General features: G+C 52.7%; 2 protein-coding genes across 5 annotated transcripts in view; one reads left to right on the plus strand and one right to left on the minus strand.

The window, feature by feature from the left end:
• Nucleotides 1–1,267: 1,267 nt before the first annotated feature.
• On the minus strand, nt 1,268–11,516 carry ARRB2 (arrestin beta 2). Of its 4 annotated transcripts, none has more exons than XM_012449417.2 (16): nt 11,404–11,476; nt 8,108–8,138; nt 7,155–7,215; nt 6,997–7,041; nt 6,582–6,778; nt 6,229–6,288; nt 5,791–5,858; nt 5,520–5,655; nt 5,214–5,298; nt 4,880–4,952; nt 3,865–4,002; nt 2,772–2,855; nt 2,601–2,680; nt 2,433–2,487; nt 1,683–1,817; nt 1,268–1,510 (listed from the first exon to the last, which is right to left on the minus strand). In XM_012449417.2, exons 1-15 carry the CDS (start codon nt 11,424–11,426, stop codon nt 1,724–1,726), a joined length of 1,230 nt encoding a protein of 409 aa, XP_012304840.1. In that variant the 5' UTR covers nt 11,427–11,476; the 3' UTR covers nt 1,268–1,510; nt 1,683–1,723. The 4 variants fall into 4 exon arrangements, with proteins under 4 accessions (XP_012304840.1, XP_012304838.1, XP_012304837.1 ...); XM_012449415.2 differs by having other exon boundaries at nt 1,268–1,564; XM_012449414.2 differs by having other exon boundaries at nt 1,268–1,817; nt 11,404–11,516.
• Nucleotides 11,517–16,133: 4,617 nt separating this feature from the next.
• PELP1 (proline, glutamate and leucine rich protein 1) overlaps nt 16,134–18,923 on the plus strand; it is a 33,041-nt gene continuing 30,251 nt past the window's right edge. Inside the window, exon 1 of the mRNA XM_012449413.2 lies at nt 16,134–16,397. Within this exon, the coding sequence (XP_012304836.2) occupies nt 16,149–16,397 (249 nt within the window). The 5' untranslated portion in view covers nt 16,134–16,148. The remainder of the gene's footprint in view (nt 16,398–18,923) is intronic.

An 18,923-nucleotide genomic window follows, 5' to 3' on the forward strand; every position in this document is an offset into this window, starting at 1 on the left:
CATACCCCAGAATGCTCATCCCTGCACAGTTCCCAAACTCCCCTTATCTTTCACTTCTCTGCTTAAAGGTCACTTTCTCAGGGAAATCTTCCCCAAACCCAGCCTAGGTCAGAACTCCCTGTCACACATCCTCTTAGCTCCTACACTTCTCCTCTGAAGCATAGATATTGTAGTTAAATAACTAGGGAGGCTGGGCGTGGCGTCTCATGCCTGTAATCCCAGCACTTTGGGAGGCTGAGGTGGGTGGATCACTTGAGGTGAGGAATTTGAGACCAGCCTGACCAACATGGTGAAATTCCATCTCTACTAAAAATACATAAATTAGCTGGGTGTGCTGACAGGTGCCCATAATCCCAGCTACTCAGGAGGCTGAGGCAGGAGAATCACTTGAACCTGGGAGGTGGAGGCTGCAGTGAGCCAAGATTGCGCCATTGCACTCCAGCCTGGGCAACAGAGCGAGACTCCATCTCAAAAAAAAAAAAAAAAAAAAAAAAGGTGGGGGATGAATTAGTTTTTTTCATTATACTGGTATACTATGCCTGGTACCTTCTAGGGACTCAAATCAAGATTGTTTATGGAATGAAGGAGCTTTTGGAGAGGAGTTGGGCTTCAGGAGTAGGAGCAGATGATGGAGGTGAGAAATGCTAACTCCCTCCAGCCCAGCCTGGGACTTCAGTCAAGCTTCAGGGAGTCCCTGATGAACGTCCCAGGAGCAGCACTAGGATGTGGTCCCTAGGACATGGGCCCAGGACAGCATGACGTTCTTGCTGCCTAAGCCTCAGCTTCTGTGTTGGAATGTAGGTCCCAGACTCCACAGAGACGTCATGTGGCTGGTCTGGTGAGGCCTGCGGTTGTGGTCCCACCAAGCCTGACAGTTGCTGCCTGAGCAACCATAATGAGCAGTGGAAATGAACACGACTCGGTCACAACAGGTCACAAGGTGGTCATGCAAGTCAGCTGCAACAGGGCAGAGCCTGCCCTGCCAGCTCCTGTGAGCACCTCTCTGCAGGGGAGTTAGTTGTTATGACCCCTGTAAATGACTAAGTTTACTTTGTGGCCTTATCAAGCCTAACCCTTGAGTTTGGACTAGGGCAAGTTTTGATGTTCACACAGGCACAGCACAGTCATCCATTAAACATTTATTGATAGCCTCTGTGTCAGGCGCCTTTCGGCTGCAGAAGAGACTGGGTCCTCCCCCACAAGCTAACAATCATGGATAAACACACTGTACGCTCTCTAAACACTACAGAGAAAAAACACACACTCATGCCTAGTAAAAGATTTATTTTCTTCTTTATGCACAGAAACAAAGAAACAGCCTTGTCCTGAAGGGTCTCCTCTTGAAGGAATGGAGGCAGAGAGAGTGAGCATGGGAGGTGTTGGTGTGAGCTTGAATGTGGGAGTTTTGTCTCCCCCTTTCCCTCCTATCACTCCTCTTTTCACTGTACCCTTCCAGAAGATTTAGGTATGAACACAGCTTGCCACCCACTGCGGGGCTGGAGAAGCAGAGCTGCAGTCAAAAAATTAATGCCCACATTCAGCAAGAGATGGGTCCAGTGCATATCTTGGGGGGATGGGAGAGAGAGAGTGAAGGGGTTGGTTGAAGCTGCCAGGTGGAGGGGAAGGGAAAAGAGGCTGGGACAACCCCCCAATGACAGTGGGGGTCTTGGTCCTGCCCCTACCTCTTCCAGCACCATCCACTCCCTTCCTCCAGCCCCCCTTCCTAGCAGAGCTGGTCATCATAGTCGTCATCCTTCATCCCCTTCAGCCGAAGCCGGGCAAAGTCCTCAAACACAATGTCATCATCTGTGGCATAGCTTGGTGGTGGGAAAGAGGGGTGTGAGGTGAGGGTGTCCGACTCTTCTCAGCCTCCCACTCCCTGCCCTCCCGCAAGCTGGGCCCCTGGGACAGAGGTGTTAGAACAGCGGTGGGACCAGAGGCTTTTTTTTTTTTTTTTTTGAGACAGAGTCTCGCTGTCACCCAGGCTGGAGTGCAATGGTGCACTCTCGGCTCACCGCAACCTCTGCCTCCCAGGATCAAGTGATTCTCCTGCCTCAGCCTCCCAAGTAGCTGGGATCACAGGTGTGTGTTACCACGCCTGGCTGATTTTTTGGTATTTTTACGTAGAGATGGGGTTTCACCATGTTGGTCAGGCAGGTCTTGAACCCAACCTCTTGATCTGCTGGCCTTAGTCTCCCAAAGTGCTGGGATTACAGGTGTGAGCCACTGCGCCCCCGGCTGGGACCAGAGGTATTTACAGGAAGGGACAAAGAAGAGGCAGGAAGAGGCAGCCTCACAAGGCTAAGGCACCTTGATTTGATGCTGCAATCCCCTTCTCCCCACAAAAAGCAAGGAAGAGGTACAAGGGCAGATTTGAATGTTCCAGGAATCTTTGTCCAAAGAGGGTCAAAGTAGGGGAATGAGTTTCTTACTTGGTATCAAATTCGATGAGGTTGGTGTCCACAGGGACGTCTGTTTCTGGAGCGGCTGAGGGAACAGGAAGAGGGGGTGTGGGGGTGGGTGCTGGAAGGGCCAGCTTTCCTCCACTGGCCCTGCTTCAGGCCTTCCCTCTGAGGGCTTGGGGTGGGTGGTGTGCTTACCTGTCTGGGGTCTGGGGAGGGGGATGTGGTCGTGGGGCTTGGGGTGCATGAGAACAAAAGGCAGCTCCACAGAGACATCCCTGGGAAGGGAAGAGGCATTGTGAAGAGGACGATGATCCGGACTAGAGAGAGCCACTGTGACCCCCACCTGGGCTCCCCCATGACACTCACCCGCCTCGAGACACTACCAGCTTCACCTTGACCCTGTAGGACACCAGGATTCCCAGCACCTCCTTGTTGGCACCCTCCTTCACGCTGCGATGGAGGGTGGCAGAGTCAGACCAGGGCCCATCACCCTGTCACCTGGCACCTCACCTTGGGGTTCCCATGGGGACTCTGAGCAAGACCACAAACGTGCACAGGCCCCCTGGGTCCCCAGCAGCACAGGCTGGGGCACAGGTCACAAGGGAGTAGGTTTTGGCTCAATGTGCTCAAGAAAATAACAGCCCAGGGCTGCCTGGCTGTGGACAGAATACCCTTTTAAGTGGAGATGGTGGCCAGGCACAGGGGCTGACGCCTGTAATCCCAGCACTTTGAGAGGCTTTGGCAGGCAGATCACTTGAGGTCAGGGGTCCAAGACCAACCTGGCCAACAGGGTGAATGGTACAGCACGGTTATGGTACAGTGAGCACAGCACTCCCTGCTCAGGGCTTCCTGTGGCTTCTCTCGCAGTAAAAGCTGACGTCCTTCTCCTCTAATGGTCCTGCGCTGTCTGGCTCTCCATTAGCCCCCTGATCCTGTCTCCTCCTCCTCCTCTCCTGGTACTTAGTTCTCGCTAAGTTACCCTCCAGACCTGCTGTGTGTGGCTGTGCAGTGAGAACCCTGAACAAAGGCGCTGGGAGAGGTGAAATTCAGCCCATTGTGAAGCTGGGGACCTCCAGGGCTGCTCCCTCGTGAGGGCACCTCACCATTCCTCCAGGACCCCAGGCTGTCCCACTCCTGAGTCTCTCTGCCCAGAACCTTCCTTTCCTGCTCATCCACACCACTTACTTCTGTTCATCCTTACTCCGACTTCACCTTTGCATCTCCCTGCCCCCATCCCTTCCTTCTCTGCCTGGCTTTCTCTCTTTCATACTTGTCACTAAACCTGCTGTACAGTTACCACTGATCGGATTTGTCTATCCTCCCTCCCCTGGAATTAAGAGTTGTGTTGTCTCTTCTGTTCACTGATACATCCCTGGCACTTAGGACAGAGCCTGGCACACAGCCGGCACCGACCTCTGGCCCCTGGCCTGCAGGGGGCCCACCCCAGCCCCACCCTCACATGGTGCTGGAAGCCAGGTTGGTGTCCTCGTGCTTGAGCTTCCCATCCAGGGCAAGACCCCGCTTCTCCCGGTTGTCGCTGAGCAGTGGGGTTATGGTGTACACCTTACAGAACGTGGAGCTGGGAGATACCTGGTCACTGCAGGTGGGCACAAGAGAACAAGACTTTTGGAGGGGCCAGGTTGGGTGTGGGGGCAGCCTGTCACCCCCGAGCAGCATCTCCCCCTCACTAGTCCCTTCTCTCTTTGGGCACAGGTCACAAGGGAGTAGGTTTTGGCTCAATGTGCTCAAGAAAATTAACAGCCCAGGGCTGCCTAGCTGTGGAGAGAATACCCTTTTAAGTGGAGATGGTGGCCGGGCACGGGGGCTCACGCCTGTAATCCCAGCACTTTGAGAGCCTTCGGCGGGCAGATCACTTGAGGTCGGGGTTCAAGACCAGCCTGGCCAACAGAGTGAAACCCTGTCTGTACTAAAAATACAAAAATTAGCTGGGCATGGTGGTGTGTGCCTGTAATCCCAGCTACTTGGGAGGCTGAGGACAATTGCTTGAATCGGGACCCAGGAGGTGGAAGTTACAGTGAGCTGAGATCATGCCACTGCACTCTAGCCTGGGCTACAGAATGAGACTCTGCCTCAAAATAAATAAATAAATAAATAAAATAATATTCCTGAGGTCAGCATCATTTTTTTTTTCTTTTACTTTGCTGGGAGAGGTCAGCATCATTAAAAAAAAAAAAGAAATTAAAAAAAAAATAAGCCAGGCATGGTGGTGAGCGCCTGTAATCCCAGATACTTGGGAGGCTCAGGCAGGAGAATTGCTTGAACCTGAGAGGTGGAGGTTGCAGTGAGCAGAGATTGAGCCATTGCACTCCAGCCTGGGCAATAAGAGCAAAAACTCTGTCTCAAAAAAAAAAAAAAAAGTGGAGACGGCTCAGGAAGGATTCTCCCCCACCTCACTTTCTCCTGATCCTGTTCTTCTCCCCTAGATCAGGGCCCGGGTCTCTCCAGATACTCACTCTTGTTCGAGCTGAGCCACAGGACACTTGTACTGGGCGGTGCTGAAGAGGCAGATGTCGGCGTACTGTCTCACTGTGGGGTGGGGCAGGGTCAGGCAGCTCTGGATGGAGTACAGGCCACCACACCACAACTCCAGACCCCGTGGTGTGGGCCCCCCCATGCTCCTCCCGAAGCAGTAAACACTGAGGCTCCCGGTATCATTCTGGAACAACCTAAATTCTTTGAGCCCCGGTGGGTCTCCCGCACTAGGAAATGGCCTGGGTTGAGATCAAACCAGGAGCTACCTTACACGACTCCCTCCCCGAAGACCCCCTTCCAAACCCCACCTCCTACCAGAGACTTTGATCTTCTTGACGGTCTTGGTGGAGTTGTTGGTGACGTGGACATTTACATTGAGGGGCTCCCCATGGTAGTACAGCTTTTGGGGGGAGGGGGTCATGTGAATTGGTCCTATCATCACTGTGTCCCCAAACACAGACACATTGTTCTGGCCCCCTCCCCTCAAACCCAAGCCCACAGCAGCTCTCCACACCCAGCCAAGGCAACCTCCTTTACAAATGTCATCCTGACATGTGGCTTCACCCCTCCCCCAGGGTCTAGACTGCACCGTGGCATCTGTGTCACCCTCTCACACCCCACCTCTTTGTCCAGGGAAGCCTCGAGGTGCAGGGACCGGTCAGACATGAGGAAGTGGCGTGTGGTTTCAGCTGAAGGCTGGGGGCCAGGTTTCTCCGGGGCGAACTGCACCTTTCGGATCACCAGTCGCACAGAGTTCCTGAGACAGGGTGGGGGCAGGAGGGGGTCAGTCCTCACACACCCAAACCCCTACTCCTCCCTCCCACGGGGCCTGGGCTCCTGGAAGCGGGGAGGAAACCCCCCTCTATGCCACAGAGGAGGTTGCTTCCCTCACCTTTTGTGGCTTTTCTCTTCTAGTGATTTAGCACAGAAGGCTCGAATCTCAAAGTCTACGCCGCAGGCCTCGGGAGGGGGAGAAGAAAAGGCCATATCTCACCCAGGGCTCCCACCAGCATTGTTCCCCTTCCTTCCTCTCCCTTCCTTCCACTTGGGCAGGGACTCTTCTGCCATTGTGGTCTGATGACCCTGGGGACTGGGTCATGGTTGTGCAAGGGGAGCCCCCATCGCCAGATCCACGCAAGGCCAGAGAGGAGGAGGCAGTGTCACGCATGCACAGTCACCACATCATACACACCCCGCTTCCATGGGGCACACTGGCCAACCTTGGCCCCACCCTGGCATCCTGACAGTTTACCCTCTGGCTCAGCGGTGCCTCCAGGCTCCTGCTGGCCCCGTCCTGCCCTAAGGGCCCTCAGGGCCGTTCCTCCCATACCTTCCCCGTATCCTCTGGTCCTGGCTGCAGTGTGACAGAGCATGGCAGATTCTGGGGTATCTGTAGCAGAGGAAAGGGAAGACTTCAGTTCTTCCAGAAAGTCCCCAGATCTTCCTCCACATCTCAACTTAAGAGGCTGGAGAAAGCACTCCTGGGGAAGAGAAAGGAAGAAGGGGCCCTAGAGAGGAGGTAGAGAATCTAGGGCTTCCTGAATGCACAGGGACCCCAAAGTGGGGTGGATCCAGGGTTCCTGCCTCACTGTTTCTTCCAGATCTGCCCATAACGGGTGCCTTACTCCAACCCCAGACACAGTCCCAGACCCCTTGCCCTCAGAGGACAGGGGGCATCCTCACTGTGAAGAAGAAGGGGTGGGCATGCTGGCCCAGCTTCCTCAGCAGCCGGTCCTGCAGGCGGGTGGGGGGCCGGGGCGGGTTGGGCACTGGGGGGAAGGCCTGGTAGGTGGCGATGAACAGGTCTTTGCGGAAGGACAAGCCCAGGACATCCAAGTCTTCGCGGCCATAGCGGAAGGCGCAGGTGAGGGTCACAAACACTGGCAAGGGAGGGCAAGATGAGTGGTCAGGACCTCCCTTCCCCAGTCCCCCGGTACCTAGCAGCCAAGGCCCCTCCCTCTGCAGCATGAGACTTGTCCAAATCCTATTCCTGGCTTCTACCTCCAGCCTCCATCTCTCTGGGCACCCTTCCAGTATCAGCCCATTTCACTTCCCTACCCCCTACTTTCCCTGGGTCCCCTGGACTTGGAGCCAGTACCTTTGCGGTCCTTCAGGTAGTCAGGGTCCACAAGCACCACGCCATCTAGGAGGGGGACACACCAGCTCACTTCCTGAAAGGGCAGCTCTCCCATTTCCTGGGCCTGGGAACTTCTTCCCTTCTTGGGGAATGAGCTGTCCCTTTCTGGGGAAACTTACCTACAGGGTCCACTTTGTCCAGGTGATCTACAAAGTCCCGCTTGCCCAAGTACACGGTCAGCTGAGGATGTCAAGGGGTCACAGGAAGATTGGGGAGGATGGTGCCAGGGCATCAGAGCCCTCAATACTGAATGGCCTGCCCCAGGATCCCCAGGCTGGGCTATAGGGAAAGAGTTTCTCCAGGTTTCTTCCCAGTAGTGTTAAAAAGGAGGGTGGCGGCATTTCTCAGGCTAGCAGACCTTTAGGCTTTTTAGCTGCTCCCTAATCTCTGCACACCACTGCCCACCAGCCAGGGGTGTGTGTGTGTCCTTAGCCCAACCAGCCAGATGTGTGTGTGTATTTGCATCCTCAGGGAGGACTCTGCCAGCTAGGGGTGTGTGTGTGTGTGTGTGTGTGTGTGTGTGTGTGTGTTGTATGCATGTGTGGTCTGAGTGTGTGTGTGTCATGTGTGTGTGTTTGGATCCTCAGGGAGGACTCAGCCCAACCAGCCAGGTACGTGTGTGTGTGTGTGTGTGCACGCGCGTGTGCATGTGTTTGGATCCTCAGGGAGAACTCAGCCCAACCAGGCAGCTAGAGAGCAGCTGCCACCCTCACTAGGTCCCCTCGAGGGGCTCTAGGATAAGCAGGCCACAGCCTGGGTGGGGGCTGTTAAGTCTTCCCAGCCCGGCGCACCTTGGATTGGCCGTAGGCACATGGCTTGCTTCTGGCCTCCTCCTCTGTGGTCTTGCTTGGGGACCAAGGTCTGCCCCACCCAGCCCTGTGGCTGGCTCAGGCTGAGCAGCCTCTGTGGCAAGGGGCTTCAGGAGGGAAGGAAGTCGGCTCTTAGCTGTCACAGGAAGTGGGGAGCTAGGGGTTGGGGATCATCTTGGGGCAGGCTGGCGATCGTTTAGGGGAAGGCTGGACTTTGTTGGGGCCCAGGGAGGGTGAAAGGGGTAAGTGCTGTGGAGACTCACCTTGCAGTTAGGGCTCGACTTCTTGAAGACCCTAACAAAACAGAAAGGGAAACCCCACTGCTTCCCTCAGACTCAGCAGGGACCCCACACCAGGACCCTGTCCCTCCCAGGCTTGGGAAGCAGAGATCACCCGGGACTCCTGCCTGAGGCTGCAGGGCTTTGCCCAGCTCTGCCCCTTTCCACTTCTTCCTGGAAAGTCCTTCCTATTTCTAACATGACGGCAAGGGAAAATGCCCCTTCTCTTGTCCACCCTCCTTAGTCCCCTTCCCTCCCTAGTAATGGCCACTGGTTGCCCTAGGAACCCCCCAGGCTCTTCCCAGAGCACCCGAATGGGCAGGTTGCCGCAGCATCTGGGTAAGACCTAACCATCTTTCCATCGGGTCTACAGCTCCAACAACTGGAGCATATAAGAGAGCAATGACTCTGGCCTTTGACCCTCAAATGGTTTCTACCATAGGCCCTAGCCAAGTTTGACTCTAACCACTCACCTCCAACTGTCCCCATCTCCGACCTTAGCAGCTTAAAAGCCTCTTTGTCTTTTAAGGTCCAGCCTTTAGGAAGCTGACCAGCCCAGACCCTGGTCACTCCTTGTTTTGGGTTCCCGGCACAGTTTATGTTTTACTTGTGGTATAGCAGGACACAAGGGCAGTTAGCTGCCTCCCTCCTCAGACTGTGAGCCTTAGAGGCCTTATTCATTTAGGCATCTCCAGCACACTGCCAGCCATATGATGATGATGATAATGCTGGCTAACATTACAGGGTGGATACTCCATGCCCAGCACTTTCCAAGTGTTTCAAATGTGTTATCTCTTTTAATAATCTTTTCTTTTGAGACAGAGTCTCACTCTGTCGCCCAGGCTGGAGTGCAGCGATGCAATCTCCGCTCACTGCAACCTCTACCTCCCTGGGGTTCAAGAAATTCTCCTGCTTCAGCCTCCCATGTAGTTGGGATTACAGGCGTGAGCCATCATGCCCAGCTATATTTTGTATTTTTTTTAGTAGAGATGGGGTTTCCCCATGTTAGCCAAGCTGATCTCCAATTCCTGACCTCAGGGACCAAGACTCTGTCTCAAAAATAAATTAATTAAATAAAAATAAATAAAACAACCCAGTGATGGAGGTCCTAATATCTCTATTTTATAATTGAGGAAATTGAGGCAGAGAGAGGTCAAGTGTTTTGTTTAAGGTCACAGACAGAGTAAATGGTGGGAATTCATATAAACCAAGGCAGTCTGGCTCCAAGTCCATCCTCTCAATCAATATTACACTATCTGTCTCTGCAGTTGGCATTAATAGTTTGTTGAATTGAAGAGTATTCGCTTTCCAGTTGCTGAAACAACTTCAGCCTGGATTCCACCCATGGCTGGATAAGGAAGGGTTTGGCAACCCCAGTCAATTGTGGCCTGTTCTTTGAAGCACCACCTTGCTCCTTCCAATCTATTCTGCCTCAGCGGCGATAGGAAAAGGTCCCCAGATAGTAGAAAGTGAAATCCTGCCAACTAGCCCATCCCTCCTCCAACTCCACCACCCCATTCCCAGAGGACCCGAATGGGCAGGTTGCTAAGTGTCTGAGTAAGACCTAACCATCTTCCCATCTGGTCTACAGCTCTGACAGCCGGAGCATATAGGAGAGCAATGACCCTGGCCTTTGGCCCTAAAGTGGTTTCTACCATAGGCCCAGTTTCTGCTACAACTTCACTTGCCCCTTCTTCCCAGAATGCCAAGTTGTCCAAAGCTTGTAAGGCAAAGGGTATGGAGGCCCCCAGGTATTCCCAACCAATAAAGGAGAATAAACATCAATATGGCGGCATCTAGAATAAACACCCTATCTTTTGTTCCAACTTGGGGGCTTAGTGCCATGGCATCATCCAGGTTCTCCTGCTTCTTTGCTTCTGGTTTTCCTTTGTCCCAGGGTGTCCTCCCATTAGGAGCCCTGGCACAGGGCTGTGACAGCCACAATCAGTTGGCCTACTGGAGTGTGGCTCTGGGGCAACTGCCCTGGAGCAGCTGCAAGGCACCTGCCCTTTGGATCCTAACCCAGCCACCTTCTGCCAGGCTGGGGAGGAGCAGCGTGCATATACTAGGCTGGACAAGGAGGGAGAACGTGGGGATGACCAGGGAGGTGCCCAGTGGGGGGCAGGGGGTAGCTGAAGCAGATGTCCTTTCACACTTCCTGCTCTTCTGTTTCCTGTGGCCCAGAATTTGATTGGGGTGCAGGAAATTGTGCCAAATCAGCAGTCCCCTTTGGTCCATCTGTCCCACTCCCTGAACCACATAACGGAAATCTGGGGCCTCCCACAAGTCAGCAACTTCCCCTTTCTCTGGGGTGTTTAAACCCTAATCCAGGACACCGATTATTTCTCTGATCATCTCTTTCTGATACTCGTTTACTTGATGCACGGAAATCCAGGTTCTCATACTCCATAGGTTGGAAGTGGGGTCGATATGATGTTTTGCAGAGCAAGCGAGAGCTCAGGACCAATTCCCCATTCCTGAGCCCCTCTGGGTTGAGGCCTACAGCCCCAACCTTTTCGCCTTTTGCTCCTGCTCCCCTGGGACTCAGGCATTCACCCTTTGCCCCTTGGGGGTGTTGAGTCACAACAGGAAGTGGATTTTGCTAGAGACCAAAAAGAGAACTCGGGGTGTCAGTGGAAGGAAAGAGCCTCGATTGCACAGAAAACATCCGGGGAGTGGACGCGTGCCCAGGGTGAATACTGCCTCCCCCACCCACAGGGAGAGGGATGCGATCTAGTTTCAGCGAGGGTCGCCACACACGCGGCTCCCCCAAGATGAAGCTGTTGCTCCTGGCAACCCAGGGGAAGGTAGAAGTTTGGATGAGGAGCCACTCGGCCCTCGGGACAGGTGTGGTCAGCGCAACTGCCTGGGGGATATTGGACTGGAGGCTTTCCATTGGTTTGGCACGAGTCTAGAGGGGATCCCCCCTCCCGGCATCCAGCCTCCGGTACACGACCCCTCGGGGCCAGCCACCTGCTCCTCCTTCCTCTGTCCCTGCAACGCAGCCTGCACGGGAGAGCCCAGTAGTCCGGCCCCACATCCCTGCGAGAACCCCGACACCGGTATTCTCATCTCACTCAAGCCTTGCTTTCTGCAGGGGCCCGGGCATTTCCCCACCACCATTATCCTCGAAGACCTGCTCGTGCGGCCCCGGATGGCTGCCCCTAGGGACCCAGGCGTCCGGCCCCCAGATCCTCTCCGCTGTGTCCTCGTCTGGGACCGTACCAGCCCCCGCCCCGAGCCACCGCCCATGCCCCGCCGCGTGGCCCCACCTCCCTTACCTGGTGCCGGGTTTCTCACCCATGGTGCGCGCGCCCGCCGCCCGCTCGGTTCGCGGCTGGCTCGCAGCCTCCTCGCCCGCTGCCAAGATCCCTGCTTCTCCCCGTACCACTGCGCACGCGCGCCCTCCGCGCTCTCGCCTCTTCCCCTCCCTCCGGGCCCGGCTCTGGTCCGGGGGAACCGGGGCCAGATGCGTCAGCCGGATCGCGCGCGCCGTGGCGCAGCCCGCCCTCTCCTAGCAGACACCCGCGCCCATTGGCTCCGCCCCCAGCCTTTCGCGCTGCGTCCCAGCCGGGGAGCCCTCCCCCGCGCGCGGGGCCCACTCCCGCTCTTCCCGCCCATCTCCCCGCCCCACCGCAACCTCTTGGAAACCGATTGGACCCCCTTAAACCAATGCACCCGCCTTCCAGGGGATCGAAGTCTTTCGATTGGCCCTGGGCATCCCAAACCTGAAGGCGGTCTCCTCCCCTTGGTTTGCTTTCTCTGTGGCGGTGGGGGCGACGGGAATGTTGGGGGCGGTGGAATGAGCTGGAGCGCCGTCTGGGAAGTAGGATGAGGGGATGCACACGTGGGTGAGCGGTTCAGTTGCGTGATGCTTGCTTCTGGGCGCGCCGCTCGTCCGCTCGCCTCGGAGCGTGCCGCTTTCTGTGGCCCGCCCTCCCGCTTCTTTACTGCAGTGTGTCAGCTCCCTCTGATGTCTACATTTGATCTTTGCAGGGTTCCCTTTTCCAATTTCTCTGACTATCCATCACCTTCAGCCACCCATCCCAGGTAACATCCACTCACTCGCTCCCATGCATCCATCTATCAACTCATCCATCCATGCCCATTTTTATTTTTCTTTTATTCGAGACCAAGTTTTGTTCTTGTCGCCCAGGCTAGAGTGCAGTGGCGCGATCTTGGCTCACTGTAATCTCCGCCTCCGGGGTTGAAGCGATTCTTCTGTCTCAGCCTCCCGAGTAGCTGTGATTACAGGCGCTCGCCACCACGCCAGGCTAATTTTTGTATTTTTGGTAAAGTCGGGGTTTCACCATCTTGGCCAGGCTGGTCTTGAATTCCTGACCTCGTGGTCCACCCACTTCGGCCTCCCAAAGTGCTGGGATTACAGGCATGAGCCACCGCGCCCAGCCATCCATGCCTATTTTTTGCTATTCACTATGCCAATTGATGGGGACACATATGAATTACCATGGCCCCTGCCTTTCCTAGAATAGTCGAGGAGACACATACACAGGTATTATGATCCCAGAAATGCTATTACAGAGGTCTGAGTCAGAAAACAGCAGCTAAGTGCTTGGCCAGGGCAGGGGTGGAGGGAGTGCAGGCTGTCTAGAGCGGAGAACATTTGAGCACAGTGTTTCTGAAGGATGGGCAGAAGTTGAGAAAGGCCATTCCAAAGAGAAAGACAAGGCATATCCTGTTGTGAAGTGTTGGTGAAGAAGCCTGAAACAGGCTGTGGAGGATTTTGTATAGCAGATGAAGGAGTGAGATTGAGGGCCCTGCAGAAGGACACATGGGACCGGTAGTGGTTTCAATTTTTTAATTATTTTTCCAGTAGTGGTTTTTAAAGCAGAGGGGGCTGGGCACGGTGGCTCACACCTATAGTCTCAGTACTTTGGGAGGCCGAGGCAGGCAGATCACTTGAGGTCAGGAGTTTGAGACCAGTCTGGCCAACATGATAACATTTAGCCTATAATCCCAGCTACTCGGGAGGCTGAGGCAGGAGAATCACTTGAACCTGGGAGGTGGAGGTTGCAGTGAGCCGAGATGGTGCCATTGCACTCCAGCCTGGGGGACAATAGCAAAACTCCATCTCAAAAAAACAAAAACAGGTTGGGCACGGTAGCTCACACCTGTAATCCCAGCACTTTGGGAGGCCAAGGCGGGTGGATCACGAGGTCAAGAGATTGAGACCATCCTAGCCAACATGGTGAAACCCTGTCTCTACTAAAAAATACAAAAATTAGCTAGGCGTGGTGGTATGCACCTGTAGTCCCAGCTACTCGGGAGGCTGAGGCAGGAGAATTGCTTGAACCCAGGAGGCAGAGATTGCAGTGAGCCGAGATCATGCCACTGCACTCCAGCCTGGCGCCTGGCGACAGAGCAAGACTCTGTCTCAAAAAACAAAAACAAAAACAAAACACACACACCCTAAAAATGAGCCAAGTATGGTTGGCTAGTGCCTAGAGTCCCAGGTACTAGGGAGGCTGAGGTAGGAGGATCGCTTGAGCTGGGAGGTCAAGGCTGCAGTGAGCTGTGATTGTGCCACTGCACTCCAGCCAGGGGAACTATTTTTTCAGCACCAGGTACTGTTCTAGGTGATGGGAATAGCATAGTGTAGGAGACAAGAGCCCTTTCACGGAGTTTGTATTTTAGACAAAAGAGATAGTTAATAAATAAAAGCAAATAAATTTCTGGTAATGACATGAATTCTAAGCAGGGAAATGTGACAGAGGCTGATGGGGGTTGGAGTGGGAGCTACCTAAAAAGAAGCCCTCTGAAGATGGCAAGATAGTGTCAGTTACACAGAATCAAAGGACAGTCTCCAGTAGAATCAGCAGCATGTGCAAAGCTTCTGATGTGGGAATAGGCTTCGCTGGAGGATAGAAAGAAGGCTAGTTTGGCTCAGGAATAGGAAGAAAGAGGGAAAGTGGGACTTGTGGTATATGTTGAGGTCAGGGAGGTGAGTATGGGTCAGATTGGGTGGATTCTTTATTTTTTTTTGAGATGGAGTTTCACTCTTCTTGCCCAGGCTGGAGTGCAATGGGATCTCAGCTCACCAAAACCTCTACCTCCTGGATTCAAGCAATTCTCCCGCCTCAGCCTCCTGAGTAGCTGGGATTACAGGCATGCGCCATTACGCCCAGCTAATTGTGTATTTTTGGTAGAGATGAGTTTTCTCCATGTTGGCCAGGCTAGTCTTGAACTCCCGACCTCAGGTGATCTGCCTGCCTCAGCCTCCCAAAGTGCTGGGATTACAGGTGTGAGTTGGTGGATTCTTGTGGGCCTCAGTGAGGAGATGGGATTTCATTTTTACTACATTTGGAAGCCACAGAAGGGCTTTAAGCAAGGAGTGACAAGAACTGGTTTACATTTGAAAAGACCACTTTGGTTGCTGGGTGAAGGAACTACAAGGTGCCAAGAGGGGAACAGAAGAAGGCTTTGTAAGAGGCTATTATTGTAAGAGACAAGGTGAGAGTGGCAGTGGAGATGGAGAAAAATTAATGCTATTGGGTTAATGTATTTTGGAGCAGAATGCCAGAACTTGAAGGGTTGCATAGAAGGCAATAAGACGAAAAATGGGCCAGGTGCAGTGGTTCACACCTGTAATCCCAGCACTATGTGAGGCCCAGGCAGGCGCATCATCTGAGGTCAGTAGTTCGAGACCAGCCTGGGCAACATGGTGAAACCCCCATCTGTACTAAAAATACAAAAATTAGCCCAGTGTTGTGGTGGGTGCCTGTAATCCCAGCTACCTGGGAGGCTGAGGCAGGAGAATCACTTGAACCCAGGAGGTGGAGGTTGCAGTGAGCCAAGATCTCGCCATTGCACTCCAGCCTGGGTGACAGAGCGAGACTCCTTTTCGGAAAAAAAAAAGGGAAAAAAAGGAAAAATGATGACTCTTGGATTTGAATCTAATAATCACAAAAGTACACAAAAATAGAGGTATTAGTATGTTCATTACAGTGTTTATATTAGCAAAAAGCTGGAGCAGGGGTTAAATATTAATTCAGCAACAGAATTATTAAATCATGGTGCACCCACTTCATTTGTACCACACAGTTTAAAAAACAGTGTAAATTAGGCCATGAGTGAAAAAAAGCCACACGCAGACCCTAATCTTGTAAATAGACTATGCATTTAAATGTTTGTGCATAGACTAATATTACAAAAGTATACACACTACTGGGGCAGGGCCTTTCGGAGAGAGGCAGTTTTCTTTTTCACATTATGCCCTTGTATATTGTTTGAATTGGCTTCTGCAAGGTGTACATCTTATGTCATTTCTGAAATTGCAAATGTAGTTAAAAATGTCTGTGATTTCAGACCCCGAGAGTTACCTAGAAAGCTACTGATTTCTCGGCCGTGCACGGTGGCTCACGCCTGTAATCCCAGCACTTTGGGAGGAAAAGACGGGCGGATCACCTGGGGTCGAGAGTTCGAGACTAGCATGGCCAACATCATAAAACCCCTTCTCTACTAAAAATACAAAAATTAGCCGAGTAAGGTGACGCGTGCCTGTAGTCCCAGCTACTTGGAAGGCTGAGGCAGGGGAATGGCTTGAACCCAGGAGGTGGAGGTTGCAGTGAGCCGAGATCGTGCCGCCGCACTCCAGTCTGGGCGACAGAGCGAGACTCTGTTAAAAAAAAAAAAAAAAAAAAGAGAGAGAGAGTTATTGATTCCTATAGCAAAGGTGTCTTGGGACTCCGCCTGCTAAATGGAAATCGTTCGGACTCTCGCGCCTTTTTTGTCCCGACCACGTGTACCTTAAACATCAAGGGACCGCCTCCGACCAGCTCACAGCCAGCCGGCCCCACGGGACATCACTCTGGGAACTGAGCGCCCTGCCTCGACGCCCGCACTGCTCTCCCTGCGCATGCTCCTTCCCAGCCTGAGCCAGCGAGTCCAGCCGCCCTTCACCCAGCGCGCAGGGCCGCAGCCCCCTCCCCACGCCCCCTCTCCACTAGGCGGCCGTCGCAGTGTGTTTGCGTCATCGCGCCACGCCACCACTGGAGCCCGGGGGAAGATGGCGGCAGCCGTTCTTAGTGGGCCCACAGCGGGCTCCGCGGCTGGGGTTCCCAGCGGGACCGGGGGTCTCTCGGCAGTGAGCTCGGGCCCGCGGCTCCGCCTGCTGCTACTGGAGAGTGTTTCCGGTTTGCTGCAACCTCGAACGGGGTCTGCCGTTGCTCCGGTGCATCCCCCAAACCGCTCGGCTCCACATTTGCCCGGGCTCATGTGCCTATTGCGGCTGCATGGGTCGGTGGGCGGGGCCCAGGTGAGTCTGTGGCCCTTGTGCCCGCGGTCCTGGGAGGAGGTTGGCGCGGCACCTGTGCTCCGGGATTACGGTGCAGTGCGAGTGCGATAGGAAGGTTGAGGGAAGGAGAGCTGCGGGCAGAAAGGGGATCCAGTCCGGACGAGATGCACATATTTCTCCTTTATCGGCCATGAGTTTCTCCAGGGAAAAAATGGGCCTTATTTTTCTGTTGTTAGACTGTTGGTCAGCACACAGGAATCGATTAGATTCCAGGCCGGTTCACTCCCTGGTTCTATAATCTAACGCCTCTTTTTCCTCTTGCGTTATCTGTTTTGGGGATTCTTTCGACTGACTTAATGACGTATTCAACGATACACATTTACCGAGCTCTTATTGAGAGTTAGATACCATTCTAGGCGCTCTGGTTACAGACGTGATGGCGATACACAAAATGCTGCTAAACAACATGAGAACTGAATGTCAGGGAGCCTCTAACCTTATCTGAAGAATGGCAGTTATTTTTCAAAGGAACGGGCGTTTAAGCTGGGACCCTAAGGATGAATAGGGGTTGGGTAGGGAAAGAAGATGGGAGGAGCTGCTCAGTTAGAGGAGAGCTCATGTGGGAAGGCCCTGTGGTAGGAAGGAACTGAAAAGAAGGACATCGTTCCTGGGGCCCAGATGTGGAGGGGAAGAGAGTGGGTACAGTTGAAACTGGTGGGGTTGGTAGGCAGTGGTCGGGTCATGCAGAGCGTTTTAGGCCGGGTTAAGGAGCCTTTGGACTGCCATAGAATGGAATCTAATATTAATTCAGTTCTGGAATCTAGACACTCAAGTATCATTCTAAACTCTTTCTTCCTCATACACCTCCATAAGCAATCTATCAAGTCTTGTTAATTTTATCCTTTGAGTAGTTTTCAGATCTGCGCACTCCTTTCCATCTCTTTCCCATTGCCTCCATTCTAGCTTGAACTCCCATCATTTTGTCCAAGTGAAGGCACTGATTCTAAGAAGGCATAATATTTCTAGCCCATAATAGTTGCTTCTTTAACAATCTCCTACCCTCTCTCCTTGCCTACTAAACCTCCCCAAATTCTTCCCATGCTTCAAGACCCACATACACGAGCTCTTCTGTGTCCACCCTTCATTCCTGGGAGCTTCCCAGCTTTATGCTACCTTCCAGGAAGACGGTTGTCACAACCTGCTGGGTGGTTCAATAATCTTAGCCCCAGATTTATCAGAGGTAACCCTATCTGTTTGTCTTTAACATTACTCTGTGTAATTGAGGGTGACAAAACTATGTCTCTGCTATCTCAGCTCAGTTGCAGAGGCTGGAGCTGATGATACATTTTCTCTTCTAAATTCCCGTCTTCTAATTTATGTGTTTTTCATCACTCAGTTATATTACAGTGAGAATTTTTTCTTTTTGTTTTCTTTATCTCACTATAGTCTCAGATTTTTTTTTTTTGAAACAAGGTATCACTCTGTCACCCAGGTTGGAGTGCAATGGCATGATCTTGGCTCACTAAAACCTTCACTTCCCAGGCTCGAGGAATCCTCCCACCTCAGCCTCCTGTGTAGCTGGGACCACAGGCATGTGCCACCACACCTATTTTTGGTAGAGACTGGGTTTTCCTGTGTTGCCCAGACTGGTCTCAAACTCCTGAGCTCAGGTGATTTTCTGCTTTGGCTTCCCAAAGTGCTAGGATTACAGGCATGGGCCACCATGCCTGGCCCCCCAGAAAATTTTTTTATAAGTTTTTGTGAAATGTTATCTGTCCTGCCTATAAATGTGTGTTTTCTTTCATCATCTCTTTTAGGACTTCCCCTCCTCCCTCCAATTCAAGTACATGAACTTAATGTCTTATTTTTCTTAAATATCTGAAGTCTAGTAGAACTTTGATTAAAAAAGCTAAGAGTAATGTGGGAAACTAGGGTTTCCCTTTAATATTTCCTGTGCCACATTTTTAGATACATCCTGCCTTGAATTTTTTTCTACTCATGTCGTTTGTATTGGATCCTCGATACATGGGATTATGTGGAGGGTTTCCTCTGCTTCCCCATAGGTTTTTGTTCAACAAACATTTATTATCTGTTATGTTTTAGGTACTGTTCCGCGTCTCTAGGTAGATAAATCAGACATGGTCCTTTCCCTCAGAGAATTTCTAGTCAAGATGAGAAATGAAAGTAAGCAAATAGACCTGGAGATTGAGAGCAAGGCAGATCCACTGTTTGATCCATCCACCTACCCACTTGGCTTTTCCACAGATACTGCAAACTCAGTAGTTCCAAAATGGAACTATCCTAGCACAGTGCTCAATATCTAGCTTGGAGTATATCATAGCAACAGTCTTTTATTTTTATTTTTTTGTTTTAGAGATGGGGACTTGCTTTGTTGCTCAGGCTGGAGTGCAGTGGCTATTCACAGGCGTGATCCCACTACTAATCAGCACAGCAGTTTTGACCTGCTCCATTTCTGACCTTGGGTGGTTAACCCCCGCTTAGGCAACCTGGTGGTCCCCCGCTCCCGGGAGGTCACCATATTGATGC

This window comes from Aotus nancymaae, unplaced genomic scaffold (assembly GCF_030222135.1).
Source record: "Aotus nancymaae isolate 86718 unplaced genomic scaffold, 86718_ANA_hifiasm-v0.15.2.pri h1tg000072l, whole genome shotgun sequence".
In the NCBI taxonomy this organism is placed as follows: Eukaryota; Metazoa; Chordata; class Mammalia; order Primates; family Aotidae; genus Aotus; species Aotus nancymaae.